Below are 19,035 nucleotides of genomic sequence, written 5' to 3'. Positions count from 1 at the left end.
TGCGCAGCGCATCTCCAAACACCTTCGCTCCCTGCTCAGTTCATCTTCAACCAACAAAATCTTCGATCCATCTTTCACCCCAACCAAATCAAGAAAAGCCTTCGAATCCCTCTCCTTTTCCTTGAAAATCAGCTTCTGATCCTGCGTGTGCAGCCCCGTCGGCCCCGACAGCATTTTCTTCAACTCCCCTGGAAACCCCAAGAACTCATCAACATTATTCCCATTCAAGAATTCCGAAAAAAAATAAATAAATGAAAATTATAAGAACAAAAAATTTACCAAAACTGGCTTGGGAACTGATGGAAACTTCATGATAAGATGACCCATATTTCACTCTGACTTTGATGTTGGGAACATGACCTGAATTCTGATTGGAATCCGAACTTCGTCTCTGAACCAACATCCCTCCAGGCCTGACCTCCCACCCTCCGGCGGCGGCCTTTGCCGGCGGCGATGAGAACCCTTTACCATCAGACTTCATTCTGAACATATGGTGGTGGTCTTTATTCATCATATATATATATACACTCGGGAAGATGAAGGAAAGGGTATTCTATAGCAAGAAGTTGATGAATTATATCTCAAACTGCTTGTCTGCTAAGCTAAGAACAAAACCTATGTACGAAGAAAGAACCAAGTTCTGACCCACTATGTCAGGCCAACAACAACAATCATGGTCTGTATGTAGACATACAAATCCCTGTGATTAATGAAGAACGAAACCCACAATTTTTATGTTGTAAGAATCGGAGGAGTTTTCCAGGGAAGTTTCAGAAAGAATATGATAATGATACTTTGAGAATTTTCAGACGTATATAAAGAAGGGGAGTGGGGGAAGATGGAGAAGGGTGGGAGAGGAGAATATGTCTTGGTTGGATTCTTGCTTTTCTTTAATTTCTACTATTTTTTGTTTTATTTTTTTATTTTATTTTTTTTGTTTGTGTCTTTGTGTTTGGTGGTATTTATTTATTTTTTATAAATTTGATATAAATGACTACTGTTTGCACATTATAAATGCAAGTTTATAATAGCAAAAAAAAAAAAAAAAACCAAAATAAAAAAAGGTAGTTTTTTATATTAAACAGGTGAAAGGATTCTTGGCTTTGGTTTCTTTGGATTCTTTTCTTGGATATGCCTTCTTTATCCACATTAAATGCATATGTATATTTATTATTTTAGGTGGAGTTAAATTCCACACACTTGATCAAATTAAAAAGGGATTTACCTTTTTAATATTACATTTAGTACTCTTCTATCTATATATATATATATATATATTCTGCATAACAAATAGATCCCTTGGTTATTGAAAAATTATAGAATTTGTTGATATTAGAAAAAAATTGAATGTAAATTCATGTTTAGTTGAATTGATTATTATTGATTATTACAAGTCAAATAAATCTCTTTTGATCAGAATATCTTTATACCTCGTCACAAATGCGTGTGAGGAGATATATTTTCACCCTTATAATAGTAGTTTGGTTAGAAAACTATTTGTTTAACCTGCAATAAATCAATCAAAGTAAATATGGCTTGTAATTCAAAACTTTTTTCTAATATTAACAAATTTAGTGAATTTCAACTAACAAAAGAATGTCAAATGGAAACAAACTTTAAGGATACTAAATGTAAGTTTCAAATTACAAAAAATTATGTGTAATACTAAATTTCAGAGGAAGGACTATCCGTATTTGTCATGGGATTACAGTTTAAAAAGAATAAATAATTAATGATAAGTTTAATTAATATTTTCTTAGTATGTAATTATTTGAATGCAGTTAAAATCTAATTCAAATAAAAATTGTATATGTGTACTATATATTTTTAAACGGGTTGAAATTTTGTACATGTACATAATCCTATAATAAAAATAGTGATTAATTTCAATTTCGAATTTCTCCATAGACTAAATGCTTTTTGCTCATTTATATTCCTTTATTCCCATCACAGTACTGTGTTGCCCGGATAAAATCACTAAAATAAAAATTAATAAATCAATAAAAAAACAACAAGAAACCGCACATTTTCCTAAAATTAATCCTTGTCTAGTTATAAGAAAGTATGTGAATTTGATAAAAAAAAAATTATATATATTGAACATGAAAATATCACAAAATAAAATTACTTGTTAGAAAAAATTGCACTTGTGTCATGTGTGTCTGTCAGAGTTTCTATAACATCATGTGGAAATCAACACATGAGTTGGGGCAATTGTTTAACCCCACCAAATAGCTTGGCAAGGAATTGGACCCCAACCCACATCGTAGGTGTGACAACATTCGACCTTAACCACTTAGCCGCAACGTACGGTTGTCATGGGTCAACTTAGTGCTCGTCTGGCCCTAAGATTGAGCATGTCAAATTTTATGTTTCAAGTGCAAACGCGATTTCTTGTGCCGTTTAACCTCTTCTCTAGTAATAATTTTTGGGATATCACACTACAAGAAAATGGTTCAATAGTTAAGAAAAAAAATCAACGTTGAGCTGATTAAACAAGTAAAGCTCTCGTTGCTCCCACAACAATTAATTTTCATCTAATTATCCATTGTGCCCATTAAATAATTTTTTTTAATTCTTTCATTAAACTTAACATAATCTATTATAAAACTATAAATCCAAACTAAGACAATCACATTTTTTCTAAAATTAATTATCTTAAAAGATCTTAATAAAACAAGTCATGGTACTTTACATTCCAACAATATGTTTGATGATAACAATGTTTGTAAACTATGTTGTCTGTCTATAAGTTATAGGTTTCTTCTCCCACTTCTTTTGATGGTGGGTGGAGTGGGAAAGGGGATAGAGCTTTGAAAATCTTGCATGAATCATAGTATCACCCCTCTTTTCAACTAATAGAAAATGATTGCATAAGATGCAAAAAAGAGCCAATAAATACTAAGGGAAACCAATTTCTTGAAGCAACTGTTCTTACAACTTTGTTGAATCAAATTGAGTAATGTTTGGTGAGTCATCCCCAGACAATGCATCCCTTCAATCATTGTGAATAGACATTTCTTAATTTGGGAAAAGGAAAAAGGAAAACACATTTACATTTGTTAGCAAAAGCATGATCATCACTTAGGGTACTTTAACCATACACCAAACATGTATTGGTACTATAAAAGTATAAGGTTATTATATTTACAACCCGCAACTATTGGTATATTACAAAAAAGTACACATGTTATTCGAATGATTACGCCGATGTTGTTCTAACAGTTGTTATATTTTTATTATACTAATGTTTCTTTAATGTAATGAAAAATTTTAACAGGGGTGCGGATATAATTATCCAAATAGTATGGGTGATTTCTATAATTTAATTAGAATTCAGGAATATCAATTAATAATATTCAACACACAAGATTAATGATTTTCAGGAGATGAAATAAAAAAAATATTAATTTTCAAGTATATATATTGCATTCGATATGCTCACTTCTAAAAAAGTTTGTCGCTTCAATTAATTTTGGTTTTTACTATACCTACTTAGGAGGCCTAATTCTCTCTATTTCAAACCTTAGACGTCGCCACGGCAAATAACTACTTATTTCAAACTTCTACTTAAGTACCTTAACGCGACTTCAAATATTAACCGTTGTCAACTACTTATCTCCAAGAATGTCCAATTTTTGTGCGTTATTTTAACGACACATTCTACAAAATTGTCATGTGCTATGTTTGTTGGATATGAGAATTATCCTCCAAATTCATCACATCTTAAAATTTAGCAACGAATAACTCGTTGAAAAAAAATTCAATAAATTCATTTGAATTCTTTTACCTGAACCTATAAAATAATCACTTAATCAATTTTTAATCCACGTGGAATTGGAAAGTGATGAATGAGTCCAAGCAAAGTGACAAAACAAGTGTGAATTAGGAGAAATGGGCTATAGGAAAGGGTGTATGTATGTGTTGGAAAAATCTGGGTGCAGTTTTGTGCAGTGCAGTGCAGTGAGCATCTCTCTCTCTCATTATAAGTTAGTTAGTGGTCAGTTCAAAAATGCCAGAGAGACACTGATGTTAACTCCCCTCAAACCAAACATCACAAGTGAATTGCACTGTGCAGTTCCCATCTTTTCCACTACTCTACAAATGCTTCTGTCCCCCACACAAGTGATGGTTCCCATATGCATCATTTCCTGGGATGCTCTGTGGCACCTTCAACAAAATGCAATTATTTTTGAGTTTCATCCCATTAATTGCACTGCTGCCAAGTTATCAAGAACTGGACTTTGATATGGGTGGAACTCTTTTCTGATATGGGCATGCTTGTCTTCATCTTCATAATCATTTCCATGTCTACTTTTGTGGGGTGTTTTCTTGGTGGTTTTTCTTTTTCTGTTCTTTAAATTGAAACAAATATATTGCATTATGTGGTTATTTCAAATGATTACATAACCCTTTTTTTTTTTTTTAATAGAGAAGTTAGTTTTTGATTGGCAATCGAAATTTTCTATCACATAATTAGCTGATAGTCTCATCATGAAAAAAATTTATAAAATTCCCAAAGTGATCTTACGTATTCCCACAACGTTGTAAGAAAGTTTTGTTCAAATTCACGAGGACAAAAAAAAAATATATGTAATTTTTAAAACTAAGACAAATGAGGATTTTGTGTGATTACTCATAGGAGGGGAGGGGAGGACAGCATAAACGAGATGATTCTTCTATAATTACTCATAATAATAGGGTAGGACAGTGTAACTCACTCTTTTTATCTTGAAGAAGAAAATACTCATTTTTTAAAATAATGAGAAGCTAATTTTAAGGGAAATTGCATGTTTTTCTTCCCGTATTTTAGTCAATACGCTTTGTGTCTTATTAGTTACTGATTCTCATTAATGGATCTATAAGTTACACAAATTCTCACTTTTAATCTTTTTGTCAGATTTTGTTAGTATTTTAGAAGTCGTGTGACCATTAACTCTTTAGCCTTTTGGATAACGGCCACGTGGTCTTTTTCATCTAAATACTAACAAAATCTGATGAAATACTAAACATAAAATTTTTTTTGTAATTTATGAGACCATTAATAAAATTTTTATAGGCAATGGGACGAAAAATTTACCAATGCTATACGATGATTGTGGACTATTGGATAAGAGGGTTTCTAGATTTTGATAGGTTAAAGATATAACTCTAATGGATAATGAAAATTTGAACATCCACTCCTAATAGTTGTTACCATATCCCTTCCACCTACTAAATTGATTAATTGCTTAAACCATCAGACTCAAGTATTAGTTGAATTATTAACCTCCACCTAAACTGCAAAGCCATGAACAAAACTACAACAAATCCAACTTATTTTTGCAACATATGCACATTAGATGTTGACAGAATAGTTTACTAGGTTGATGATCGTCCATCAGATTAGCTCATAACATGTCTTGTTGCAGACATGCGACATGTCTAATTAGAATAAACAAACGACAACGACGAGTTATGAGAAGTCGCTTCTTGCAGTACCTTCTTTACATGCATCGATATGTCCAATGTTTGAGTGAAACGATTTGAACAAATAGATTTCAAATCACTCCATATTAAATGAATTTGAAGGCCATTTGTATCCTAAAAAGTATAATTTAAAATGAACGTGAAATTAAAAATTCAAAAGTTCTTGGTAATGTGAAACTATTCAGATAAATTCAGATGATTTATTTGGGATTTGATACTTCTAATTCCAAATCCATCATTCGAAATATAACCTCATAGATCAGTTTGTCGGGTTCCAACTCTTTTAGAGTCAGATTCGAGGTACTCAAATGCTAAATAAGCTAAACAATTATTTATTTATCTATATTGTTAATAATGTTATAACTAACATTAATAGCCTTCAAAGTAATAATAATATTACTATTCTTAATGACCGTAAAAGACTATATACGAAAAATACATTAAACTTTCAATTATCATGAACTCATTACAATAAAAATGATCACAATACAATAAATAACCATATATACTCAAATAATTACAACAATACCATTGGTTCAGATTTTGGATTCGAATTTCAATAAAACTCGACTGCAAATCAATTAAACTCGAACCCCATATTCTAAAAATAAACTCCAATTCGAATACAAACTTATCGACTCATTCACTTCGTGTTCTAACACAAGATAGACATTATCCGTTGAAATTTTAAAAAGCCCAACTCAGACGCAGACTCGACTCGACTCAATAATGATGCAAGGTATGAAAGAAAGAGTTGGATGATGGGGATGAGGGGAGGAGAGGAGAGGGGAGGTGGGGTTAGTGCCAGTTCATTGATGCAATTCCTGAGAAGAACTAAACAATAATAGGGGGGATGTTGTGCACATGTCTCAACTTCACAAACAAACAGGTTTATTTTTAGCTATTATGCCAATAAGAGAGCATTGAGTGGTCCAGACTGGATCATCATTGGCTCTGCCTTTGCATCATAATTATGCACATATGTATACATAGTTGCAGTGCAGTGCAGTACTTGTATTTGTTCCTTGTGGCTGATGAATTCAAGAATTGGGTTCAAAGTCAGCCATCCAGCTGCCTTGTTTGGCCCTACATTCATGTCTTTGACAAACAATTTTCAGGGCTGTAGGGTTTGATGTTTTGATACTGATCCAGTCAGGTTCACGTTGCTTATGACTTTAAAGATGTGTCGGATTTCAGTTGTTCCTTTGCTCGTCTTTTCTTTTCCAAACCAGTCATTCTGGAAATTAGGAACACAAACTGTGATGAGGGAGCCTGTTGGGACTTTATTTGCTTACTTAGTTATTTTAAAATGAATTCTTATTTCAAAATATAGATTAATTAGATAAATAAATTATTAATAATATAAAATATTGAGGATGTTATAGAAAAAAATGTGAGAAGAAAAAGGAATGTAAAAGTTGAGAAGAGCTAAAAATATAGAGATTAATAAAATAATTGAAAAATAGAAACTGACAGACCATAAAATGGAAGATCAATTATATATAAAGGCACAAATACTATATATAAACTATAAGGATCTTAGAAACTATAATATTTTCTAATATATCTAATTTATTATTTCTAAATTTAAGGTCATATCTTTTTCTGTCTCATATTTATTTTTATTTTATAGTATTGTCATTATTTCAGCTGTTCTTTCCTTTTCTTATTATAAACTCAATAATTACATTAGATAGCTAAAAAATAAAAAATAATCAGAATAAGAATCAATAAATATTTATAGGGAAAAATTCACATTTAATCACCTAAAGAAGTACCAATTTTGGTACCCGTTATTTCAATCGTATCAATTTTGTTAACCAACATCTCTAAATTGATCTGTTTTGGTTCCTTCCCATAATGGTAGTAAAAACCTAATGACTCTTGACATGTGCAAGTCACGTGATCGACATGAAAATGGGACTAGGACTCCAAATTAAATTCATGTACCACCAAACATAAAAATCCCCAATTTTCTCTTCCTAGAAGGCCCAAATCCCCAAATTGCTTTCAATTTTCACAAATAAACTCCAAATCATCAATTCCATCCAGTTGAATACGTAGTCAGAACAACTTGGTTTGAAAATATACTTAAAAAACCATCATTTAAGTTGTCATAACCAATCGAGGCTCGACATTTTGTTATGAGATTGAATGTTACAAACTGTGAATAAATATAAAGATGCAGAGGAATCAGAATTCTACTCTTTCATTAATCTAATCCCAGGATCTTAAGAAAAAAGTACCAAGATGCAGCTCATGTGTCACTCATCTTTCCGGGCTTTCGATCTGGCTGGCCTTGCTGGCTTAATGACTTTGCCTAGCAGGATTAAGACTATTGGAACAATGGTTCCAATGTAATAAACGCTCCTGTATGCAGTTACTGTTTCATGCAGACTTAATACCTGTGTAAAGTGCAACATCATAGTCATTTTGCTAACAGATATAAATAATGTTCTAGCAATGTACGGAAGTGGACAGACGGACTAACCATGAATCCAACGCAGGAGTAGTTGAGAACCAGAAGTGTGTAAGCAAAGTTCAGTAAATCAAAGAGCTTCTTGACCAGAGGTGTTTGGCTGGCCTGCTGCCATCTGTAAAGAACTGCACATAAACCAGCAGAAATTAGGAGGAAGGAGATGAAGAAAATGCTGAACCATGATGCAATATTAGCATGTGTGGAATTCTTACCTCTTGAACCAGCAATCATTGTAGCCGACTGAACAAAGAATATGATGTACCCAGGATACAATCCCTTAAAATGAAAATATTTAAGTCAGTATCATATTGCTAGTCTAGATTCACTAGCCTGTGCAAATATGCAGGTAAAAGACAGAAACTGTTGGTATCAGCAAGACAATTCAGCAAATATACATTTTATGAGTAGGTGCTTTTGCATCTCATATGATGAGAGAATGTAATCAAATTCCATGGTATCATAATGCCGGTGTTATTGTAGTAATTAGCAAAACCATGACTGCTCCGAATCAGTTAGACTTGAGAGAAACTTATTTTGTTTCTTCAAAAACATTAACTCGTAATAAAATCAACATAAGATTTAAAATAAAATTTTCACTATGATAGAAGTTGATAGACATGGAAAGACTGCAGCAGTGCGTTACACTTAATACAAATAGGGGCTAAGTGTTCCATTGATTGGGGGGGCAATATTAGGTATTGTTTGCCAAATCTGGCTCTCTACATATAATAGGCACTTCTAAAGACTCCTACAATACAAACGGGAGGGAGCAATTCTAAGAGTTCTGTAGTTCTGGTCAATATCATGACTGTTTGACTCTTGAAGGAGAATGTTCTGGCATAGTGATCCATGGTTTAGTTTCTTTTCTCTCTCCGACGAAACTGAGATAGACATATTTCATAAACCTGAGATGTACTCGCAGCACGTGACCCTTTTCGTTAACAGCTTATCACAATTTGTTCAGTCAAACTGCATCTCTTTAGGATATATTAACAGAACTCAGGCAATGTATTTGTTTAAAAAGCATTACTTCCCATTTCTTAATGTATCTCTCACATATGTGCATATATAGACCATGCACCAACCAACATGGTCTCAGAATTTAAAACAACTAACCTACATTTGAAAACTGATTATCAACCCAGGCCATATGTTTCCTACAACTTCACTTGAGATCCCTAACTTATTCTATGGGAATTGCATAGAGACACAAAAGTTTACTTCAACAGCGACCAAGTTTGCTGTTTGCTCTTCAGATACCAACCAGTGATCACAAAAAGAAAGCGAAACACACATAACACTCGGAACTTAAAGGAAAGCAAAAAAGTATAGATTTCATACATGTGCTCAAACCTGGGAGTGTGCGTCAAAAAAGAAAGAGAGAAAAAAGTATAGATTTTATGCTTACATGCCACACTGCACTCACGGTTTGAGTAGCCAGCAACTGGAAGAAGCCTGGTTTCTTACCTTTCTGAATCAGCCTCTCATAGACATCTAAACAAAACAATAATCAGACAGATACAGAGTTATCTTATAGATGATTGATCATATTTTACGGTTGTTGCATAGGCAAAACCCAAGTATATAGCAAAATCCATAGTAAATCACCAAAATGCCATGCAACCTCTAAGATTTAGATGAACATCAATCCAAAAGTTGAATCAAGTAGTTGAAAACTTCAGTTGCACATCTAACAACTATCTATTGCGTTTTACACGATATCCATGCATGAGCATTTGTACAATAATCAAAATAATAATAAAATTACTAGTTCTTATTTACATATTTTACATATAAATAAATAAATCAGATATTCTTATGTAGGGAAGTCTGAGTAGCATCTAAACTACTAGAGGATTTTGATTCTCCAAAATTCAAATTACAAAGAGTTTATATTTTTCCAATGCTGACATTAGAGTAGCAATCCAAGAAATTATCACTTCATTAAAAACTTTAACAACAGTTCTGATGTCCACCAAAGCAACCAACACAAGATATATGTCCTTTTGACCTCATCCCCATCTTTTCTGCTTCTTTACCTGTGATCTTTTGACCATATCCTTGTTGTGTCATGTCATGCTGTTCGCGAACAGACACTCTGCCAAAAGAACTCTATTCAATGTAACAAAATTATGAAGCTTTTTCCACGGCGAAGAGGATGATTTGATCTATTTATTGACACTGCACAAGCCTAAGCATGATAAATGTACTAACTAATGGCCTTTGTCGGAAAGCTATATGAGTAAATAATTTAGAGGCCTCAAATTAGGTAACAGATTGTTTGCTATGCAAAAAGGAGAGACACAGACTGGATACACCATTAAAGTGATAGTCTAGCAACGAAATGCATATTTTCCTTTTTCCTATACTTAAAATACCCAACATCATTGATGATCAGAAGTTCCAATCCAGCCAATGCTTGTCCGTAAGTCTTAAAAGTGTTTTTCTAATCATGTTTATCTATGTAAGTGGTTTTTCCTTGCATTACAGAAATTAAAAGAAAATGGCTTTCATCAGGAACAGAAACTACAAGTGGCATGTAAAGGATCACTTTATCATTATGGTCAAATAAGTCATAATTTGTACTTAAAACTCAATATGCCATGATTTACTTTTGCTCAAAATTTGTTCTAGGAGAAACACCATTTTCAATCAACAGGCTTATAAACTACTTGGTATTTATTCATTAACCGAAAGGGTAAATGAAAGCTAACTTACAGTGTCTAAGCCAGGTGCTGACTTGAATATTCCACACAAGTGGTATCTGTACAGCACTCTTAGCCAACTCCAGACCTAGTATATCAACATTTTTGGCACGGTCCCATCGGGGTTTGGGTGGATTAGAATCTGTCCAGCCACTGAATCCCATGCCGGAAATAATAATAGAAGCTTCTGAAATGGACCAAATAAAATAATACTTCCAACGAGCAGTGAAGCCTGACATGTACTGGTAGCTTAACCGTTTCCAGAACCCGTATTCTTGGTATACTGGTTCAGTGAATCGGGAAAGTGGGAAATGTGGTACAAGATACAAATACAAGCCCATGCAGAAAGCAGCTTGCACAAGAGCCCTGAAAGTTGCCCAATAAGGAGAGGGGGTCAATCCCTTCTCTGTAGGTTGCCAGATCTGTCAAAGGTAAAATTAGTGCTGAATTCATAGCAATGCTAGCAACAAATAACACATTCAGAAGCATGAAATACAAACATAAATATAATACCCCTTTCCTCTCAGTCCATTCAAGATAATCTTTCATTTCATACACAGGACCAGCAAAGTGACTTCCACAACAAAGACAGTAACCAAAGTACTCAAGTATTGATGGCAACTTGAGCAACCGATTTTTCTTTTGTGCCTCACGTAGATCTTCCTCTTTTAACAATCCATCATTGTAATTAATGGCACATGATATGATTTTTAGTGTTATCACCATCAGAGCTCCTACAAATTGGGAACACCAAGAACGTGAATGAAAGCCTCAACAAAATGACAAAAGTATCTGATTCATTTAAACAGAACTCAGATAAATAGACTACTGCCTTTTTACATAAAGAACATTTGTCCAACTAGAACGTATTAGCATCAGATAACAAGAAAGGTGCACTGGCAATTTACTAATTTCAACACATTACAACTAATTGTCTCCACTTTGCTAAAGTAAAATGTATGAACTTCAGAAATGAGAAATGTGCTCTCCAACCCAATCGATTCCAAAACATCAATTTTTGGAGAATCCGTGCATAAAACAATCACCCCAATTATATTTAACAAATGACAAAGTTTCTCACTGAATTGACAATACCAAAACCATGATTAATAATCTAAGAAAAAGCAAAAGCAAGTGAAGAATGTGCTCTTGTGCAATGATTACTAAATATATAACTAAGGCATAACAAATTGGAAACAGGAAAATGCATGCACTACCACCATACATATGCTGACATAAGCTCATATAAGGTTAATGCATACTAGAGTTGCTCTTGTCAATTTGACAACTCTCTACCAGAAAGGAGCAGATCATGAACTGAACATAGTTGGATTGAATGCAGTATAAAAATGTACATTATGACATGCATGCACTTAATATGCCTAAACCCGTGCATTCTGAAACTATGTGCTTGGAAAAAGTTTCTCTTGTTGCTTACGCAGTATTCTGCAACAGAAGATAAAAATTATTAATGGACAAGGATGAATGATGAATTCACAAGGCAGCAACAGTAACTCAATGGTGCTGACCTGTAGCATCTATTCCTCCTTCCTTCCATGCATCCCCACTCATGTAGTATACATGGCTGCAAATGTATGCCAATAGTAAAAAAACAAAAAATACATTACAAGGCATAGACACAGTGGTATGCAACTAGTATGAAGTACTATCTTCTGATTGAAAAGAACAGAGAACTTTACACTCTTAACACCATCCACTGAACAACTAATTCAAACCCATATTTCAGAAAAGAACAGAACTGAAAATGGAGGTCACTCATAAATTATTACCAGGTCGTTTGAACAATTACAGCTACCAAATTAAGAAAATATTAAGAAATCGACTAAAGAAGGTAGAAGATAAATTTGCATTATCAAATTATATCTGTATCCATGATATGTTCAACAGTTAGGAAAGTTTGACGATTCTATAAGTTAAGTTTTCTTAGACAAAGACAAAAATATAAAATATACTTAACACCAGCATAATAGTAACTGTTCATTACCGATGGGCCAATATAGTAAAATTTAAAAATCCCAACTCCAAAAGGGAAGCATTTCATAAAATAAAAGAGAGCATCTTTCCGCAGCTATTTCGAACTCAAGAACAAAATTCTGTACAAAAGAGTTATGGAATCACTGTTTTAAATGTATAAAGGCATTTGTAAACAGAGGATGTCCCTCAAATCGTCGTTCTAAAGCTGAATTAGACAGCTGCAAGTAGAAGTGAACAGGCAATGCCAAGGATTCAGTGTCTTCCACGAGCAAGAATGCTGATGCTACACCCTTGAAACCAGTCAGTCAGATGCTTTATTTTACTTTCATATGGGATTCAAAGTAATTGGTTGTTGAACCCAAATTGAAACAACATATTTGGCTCTGAGTAGTGATGTCAAAAAGATGCTTGGAATTGTCATTTTGAATTTCTCAACACAATAATCTTGTTGCTTGCTATGGGAAAGAGGTCTCATACCATTTAGGTTTGCTAATTGGACAAGAGACTGCTCAAAGTTGTGAGTAAGCATATATATATATATATATATAAGAGAGAGAGAGAGAGAGAGAGTGAAAAAGGACAAAAGCGAAAAAAGCATCAAATTTTTAATTTTTTAGTAACACATACTTTGTAGGAATTTGTATTTACACAATCACATTTTTCATAGGATTCATAAACAGCGCAAAGTAGAACTCTAGTGACCATGAGATTTGGAGCATCCCGTCATACAGGTGCCTTTCAGGTGCACCCTTAACCAAATCCCTCTTTTAAAAAGATCATGTAGAGCAAGTTGGTGAATACTAATGCATTCTATCCTCTACTCTTTTATAAACAACTATTAAGTGTCAGTTTTGTGCATTTGAAAGGTGAAAAGATTCTGGTTCCATCATCTGAGAGTCTACCTACAGCTACATAGGTTCAGACAATTCATTGAGCAAGTAACGTAATATCAAACGTGAATTGTTCAATGGCACCTTGCCAAAGAAAAGAAAAACCATAAAGTAGAAAGAATGAAGATGTAATCGCTACATTTTATTATATCTAAGTCAGGTCCATGAGACTACCTGTATAAATTCAATGAAATGTAATGGACATTCATTTTGCCATTGAAAATAAAATACTTTCACTTTCTTACATCAAACGACTCATCTATTGAATTAATTGCTCGACTTCAACAAAGAGAAAGAAAAACTCAGTTGCTTTCAGTTCGAAGAACGCAATTCATTTTGAAGTCATATTTCCATTCTCTTTAACCAAGCAACATACTAATTACACATAATTGCAACAATAACAACAAACTCCTCCAAAAATTCAACCTCACAGAAAACCACACACAACATCCATACCAAGACAAACATTTCCAGAAGTTAAAAAATCCAAAAGTACCATGCTTGAAGCAAGAGCAACGTACAGATCCAAAAATAGCGAAAAGTTCAAAAAGAAAAGCCAGCCGTACCATCCAATGAGGTATCCAAACGCCAGAAAGAAAGTAATAATCCCACAGTACTTCCGATACAGCAACATGGAAGCGTAACCTAAAAGCATCGGCACCAGGAAATGCAAATTCGATGAGAACCCAAAGGAAAGGTACGAGAGAATCGCCCCGGTGGCGGCGGCGTACAAATGGCGGGCGGTGGCTCCGCCAGGGACGAAGCGATGGAAGAAGCTGACCGGTATAGTAGCGATGAAGCAGAGCAAGAAGCGGAGAACGGAAACGGAGACTCCGATAGCCGACGCCATAGATTCCATCTCCGGCAGCTCCATAATGGGGTGAGATGGGTCGGGCAGTCCGCGGGTCAATCTGAGGACTTGGAGTCTATGGTTCAACTGCCGCTGCGCTAGGTAGTAAGTAGTTGTCTCTGAGGCTCCGGGCTCGTCTATCTATGTGTATTTATTGTCCCCACATCCTAGCTGCCTTAATACCTACAATCTTTGTTTATGTGTTAAACTACATGCCCTTGCCTATAACTATGAATATTTATTCGTTATTTAAAAAATTAAAATAAATTATAATGAATTTTTTTAAAATTTAACATAATTATAAATATTTTTTTAATTTTATTTAAAAATAACAAAAATATAATTCATATTTGATTTTGATATAAAGATATCAAAATCATTTCTCTAAAGCAACATTTGGATATAATGATTTTGATTCAATGGAATGATTTAGAATTTTAGGAAAATAATTTTAAATGACTCCACGTTATATTTATATTAATGGATTTAAAATTATGAATTTTAAATTTATAGTAACAAATTATTTGGAGTTGTATGGATAATTTTAAAAAAAAATTTTGAATTCTTCAACTCTAAATTTGATCGATGTTTTGTTAAATATTGATGAATTTCAAATTCTTCTTATATGGAGTCACTTGAAATCATTTATCTAAATCATTCCATAAACCCAAATGTAACCCCAGATAATTTGAAAACACAGTTCAAAATGAAAATTGTATGATTTAAAATAATTTTTAATTTAGAAGTATCCAAATAAATACCAAAAAAGAATTGTTATTAGGGATAAAATACGACTGTTTCCAAATTCATATATTCGATACAATACAAGAGACTCTGATCAGTAACTTATATACTATTTCGTGATGTTAGACTGCAGTACTAACAAACAGAAGCATTAGACATGAAATTAAATTTGTTTTGGGGTGGGAGTGAAAGAGTTAAATCTCTCCCAACATGTGTGACTCTTAGATTTCGACCCCTTTTCATTGGCAAAAAATTGTTTAAAAATGTTGATGTGGGCAACCATCTCATATTAATTGCAAACGAGGAGTTTGAGTGTCTTATAAACTCCAATCCCTCATCTTCCTGATGAGGAGCTTTAATAGGACAAAATCGTGTTGCTCCTTCATATGGGATCGCAGCCAAAGCGAACAATACTTTACTATGGAATTGGCTAAGCTAAGACAACCTTCCTTTGATCGAGTCGCAAACTACTTCATTTGCATTATCTGCCGGTCTCAAGCCCCTCGTCTTAGGATTGATAATGTAGACAAACATTCAACATTGATTACAGACGAGAAGCTTGGGTGACCTTTTTCCTTATAAAGTGTTTTTTCAAGACAAAATCATGAGACTCCTACGAAAGTAATACATCATGCAACGAGGTATCAATCAAATCACAAGTCCAATTAATAATCAAACTTAGCATTGAACCAATAATTCATTGATAACCCTCCTACGCTCAAATTAATTTCAAGCCTGTAAGAAATTTAAGAGCGATCAATTATCCGACTCTAATCATAAATTCTCATTGTGAATGATAAATGAGTTATTTATATGCATTTAATTTATTCAACTATGATGTAAAGACAGTATTACTATTTAATTGATTGCCAATTCTTAACACGTGGCTGTGGTTCATTTGTTGAGGGTAATTATGTACTTTTTCCCCTTCTTTCCAATGAGTGATTCTCCTTCGCTCCAACTTGTCAAGTATAATATAGTATTTGTTCTTAATTTTATTTTTTTCCTTAAAAACTGAAATTATTAAATAATTTATAATTTGGGAATAAAGCAACAGTAGATCAATAGTTTGTTTATCGATTTCTCGATGTAATAAATAATATATTTTTTATTGTAGTTAACTAATACAAAATATGATATTTGATATATTATTTTTGACCCGGCTCAATGGATTTTGTATCGAGAAAGGGCGAGTCCTGAGTTTATCTTATAATTGGCAGCGCGAGCCACGAATCCATCCAAACCCGCCTCGTTGTTACTCTTATAAGCTGTGTTTAGAAATTGAAATGAAAATCCCTTCATGCAAAAGTGGTGATGAAGGGACCACATCCACATCTAGGTATCTCGAAATAATGTAGTTATACTGTTGAAGTCCTAATTGATTTTAGATTCATGTCAAAATTATTTGAATTGTGTTCAATGCCCGAACTCTAGTATGCACAACTACAGCCATACGATGAAGATTGTATCAATGGTCTCTGTGAAGTTGTACAATTCGGTCATACATCACTACAAAAAATAGAAGATTAGTTAACAAAAGAAAGAGAAAAAGAAAAATCAAGTATCAATTTTAATATCATCACTAATTATATATATGTGTATATATATTTAGTAACAATAACATTTATTTTTGTCATAATAATGAATTTTATGATTTTAATATTGTTATAATTTTGTAAAATTGTTATTAGCATAAATGAGTGACAAAAAAAAATTAATTAGTGACACATATTAAATATAGTTAGTGACGCATATATAGTGAACATCTAGTAATAACAAATAATAGTTGAACGTGTCACTAATTATAGTTAATCGGAGGTCATTTACCGAGTTTTTGAACCTCTTTATAGATTACATAAGCATTAAGTACTACTCTATTATTATTACTATTATTATTATTATTATTATTATTATTATAAAAGTGATTAATACATCCTTCTGTAATTTTAATATATTAAAGACTGATTAATTATATTAATAAATTCAGACAAAGAATTAAATTCATATATGACAAGCATTTATTGCATAAAAAATTGGGTAAATTACAACAACTTTTCATTAGATTTGGCATATTTACGAATATCCATCATCGTTTGAAAAATTAAAAATACCCCACTGATGTTTGATGAAATTATGCAATTTTTAGATGGATGTATGAAATTGTCAACTCTGTACTGTACTTTTTTACTTTTTTTAAAAATAAAAAATTTATAAAAAATCGAACTGGGAGGATAAATTTTTTTTAAAAATTATCCACTTACTTCATAAAAAAATCACATAACTTTAAAAAATAAATAAAATTATAATTTTAATATTCTATTAGGGCATTTTGATCAGTTCACCACAAAAAATGGATGAAATCTAACAGATTGAGATAATTGTTAGACCATCATTAAAATTAAAGGGGTATTAGTAATTTTTTAAATAATAAGGAGTATTCTTAATTATATTAAATTTTAGAAGAGATAGTTCCAGGTAAATGTAATTTTCATTAAATAAATAGTATAATCGTACAGTACAAAAGTGCTCAATGAGTGACGTCTTCCTTGACAGACCAAGGGATACGCCAAAGTCTATATAACGTATAAGAATTAACAGAGCAAGCTAAAGAAGCACTAAAAATTCTTTGTCTAACCTTCCACAATGATTCCAGCAAGTGCGGTCGTTTTTGCTCAAACAGCTCAAAACATTTTAAGTTCCGTTCCTTCCAAATATGATACACACATAAAGCCAATAGTGCACGATAAACCAAATTAATAATGTGTTGCTCCCTCTATTTTTTTGTAGCCCAATCTATGTCCATTGACCAGTTTCGGTTCAGCCAATTGAAGCGAACAGATCGTCGAATAGCTATAAGACACCGTCGGGCATAGCAGCATCAGGAGAATAAGTGCCTATGCGTCTTATTCGTGCCTTCATCACATAGATCACAGACACCTAAGAGAACCATGGTTTATTAATTGTGGAAAGCAATAGATAGTTATAATCTACCCTAAAATATTAAAAAAATAAAAAAAATGGGTGTAAAGTGCCCTAGAAATTATCGGTGAAGCTGTAGTGCATTGGGAAATTGTGGCATATGCGAATGTGCCTGTTTACGGACGGCATACTTTCATTTGTCCGTTATTTTGACGAAAAACACATATGAAGAAGGTGAGAGAGACAAACGCATTAATGGGTTGAAAAGAAAAGAAAATTATAACTATGGGATCATTAAAAAATAATGAAATTACTAATTTGATCAATTTTCTTTCAAAATAAATAAATTAAACGATAAATTTGAGTATTCAAAAGTTGACACAATAAAAAGATTTTTTTTTATAATAACTAGCTGTTGTGGCACGTTGTTTCTACATGCATATAATAAATAATTTGTCACGCTTTAACATATACTATAAATAAGAGTAAAATATAGAAATGAATACATTACATTAATAAAAAATAGAGAAAGAAAAAAAGAATAATATATCAATTAATATAAATTTTAAAAAGCTTACTAAATTAATTATTTTATCGTGAATGGCACTTTTGACTAAAAATTGGTGCGGCGATATCAGTAAACGTCGTTTTCAAATGTGGATGGACTTTTCTTTTTATATTAGTGTAGATATATATATGATATGAAGAAAATTCCAGAAAGCCCTTAGTGAACAAGAAAGGGAACATGGAGAATGTCCATGATTTTCAATATATTTCGGTATTTGCACATTAAATTGTCACCAAATTATATTTTAATTTAAAAAAATTAATAAGAGAATAATTTAAATTAAAAGTGAAGCAGTGCGTTAATATAATAGATACACAATAAATATAATATCCCAACAAAAAAAATCTTTTACATGAAAGTTTTTTGTGTATTTATTTTACAATTTAAACAGTTTAATTTTTCAGTGTGATCAATCA

The 19,035-nt window shown here is 32.6% G+C and overlaps 2 protein-coding genes across 2 annotated transcripts in view; both read right to left on the bottom strand.

The window, feature by feature from the left end:
* Nucleotides 1-862, bottom strand: part of LOC105164239 (BAG family molecular chaperone regulator 3) — a gene marked incomplete in the record, with an annotated part of 2,843 nt that extends 1,981 nt beyond the window's left edge. Inside the window, 2 exon segments of the mRNA XM_020694299.1 lie at nt 7-188; nt 280-862. Coding sequence (XP_020549958.1) covers nt 7-188; nt 280-514 — 417 coding nt within the window.
* Nucleotides 7,484-14,539, bottom strand: LOC105164145 (lysophospholipid acyltransferase 1). Its single transcript, XM_011082729.2, has 8 exons — nt 14,105-14,539; nt 12,183-12,238; nt 11,167-11,387; nt 10,667-11,075; nt 9,357-9,442; nt 8,161-8,224; nt 7,961-8,073; nt 7,484-7,874 (listed from the first exon to the last, which is right to left on the bottom strand). The coding sequence occupies exons 1-8, from the start codon at nt 14,410-14,412 to the stop codon at nt 7,734-7,736; spliced, it is 1,398 nt and encodes a 465-aa protein (XP_011081031.1). The 5' UTR covers nt 14,413-14,539; the 3' UTR covers nt 7,484-7,733.

This window comes from Sesamum indicum, linkage group LG6 (genome assembly GCF_000512975.1).
Source record: "Sesamum indicum cultivar Zhongzhi No. 13 linkage group LG6, S_indicum_v1.0, whole genome shotgun sequence".
Classification (NCBI taxonomy): Eukaryota; Viridiplantae; Streptophyta; class Magnoliopsida; order Lamiales; family Pedaliaceae; genus Sesamum; species Sesamum indicum.
Note: the sequence above shows the minus strand (reverse complement) of the source record. Positions and strands in the feature narration are given on the sequence as shown.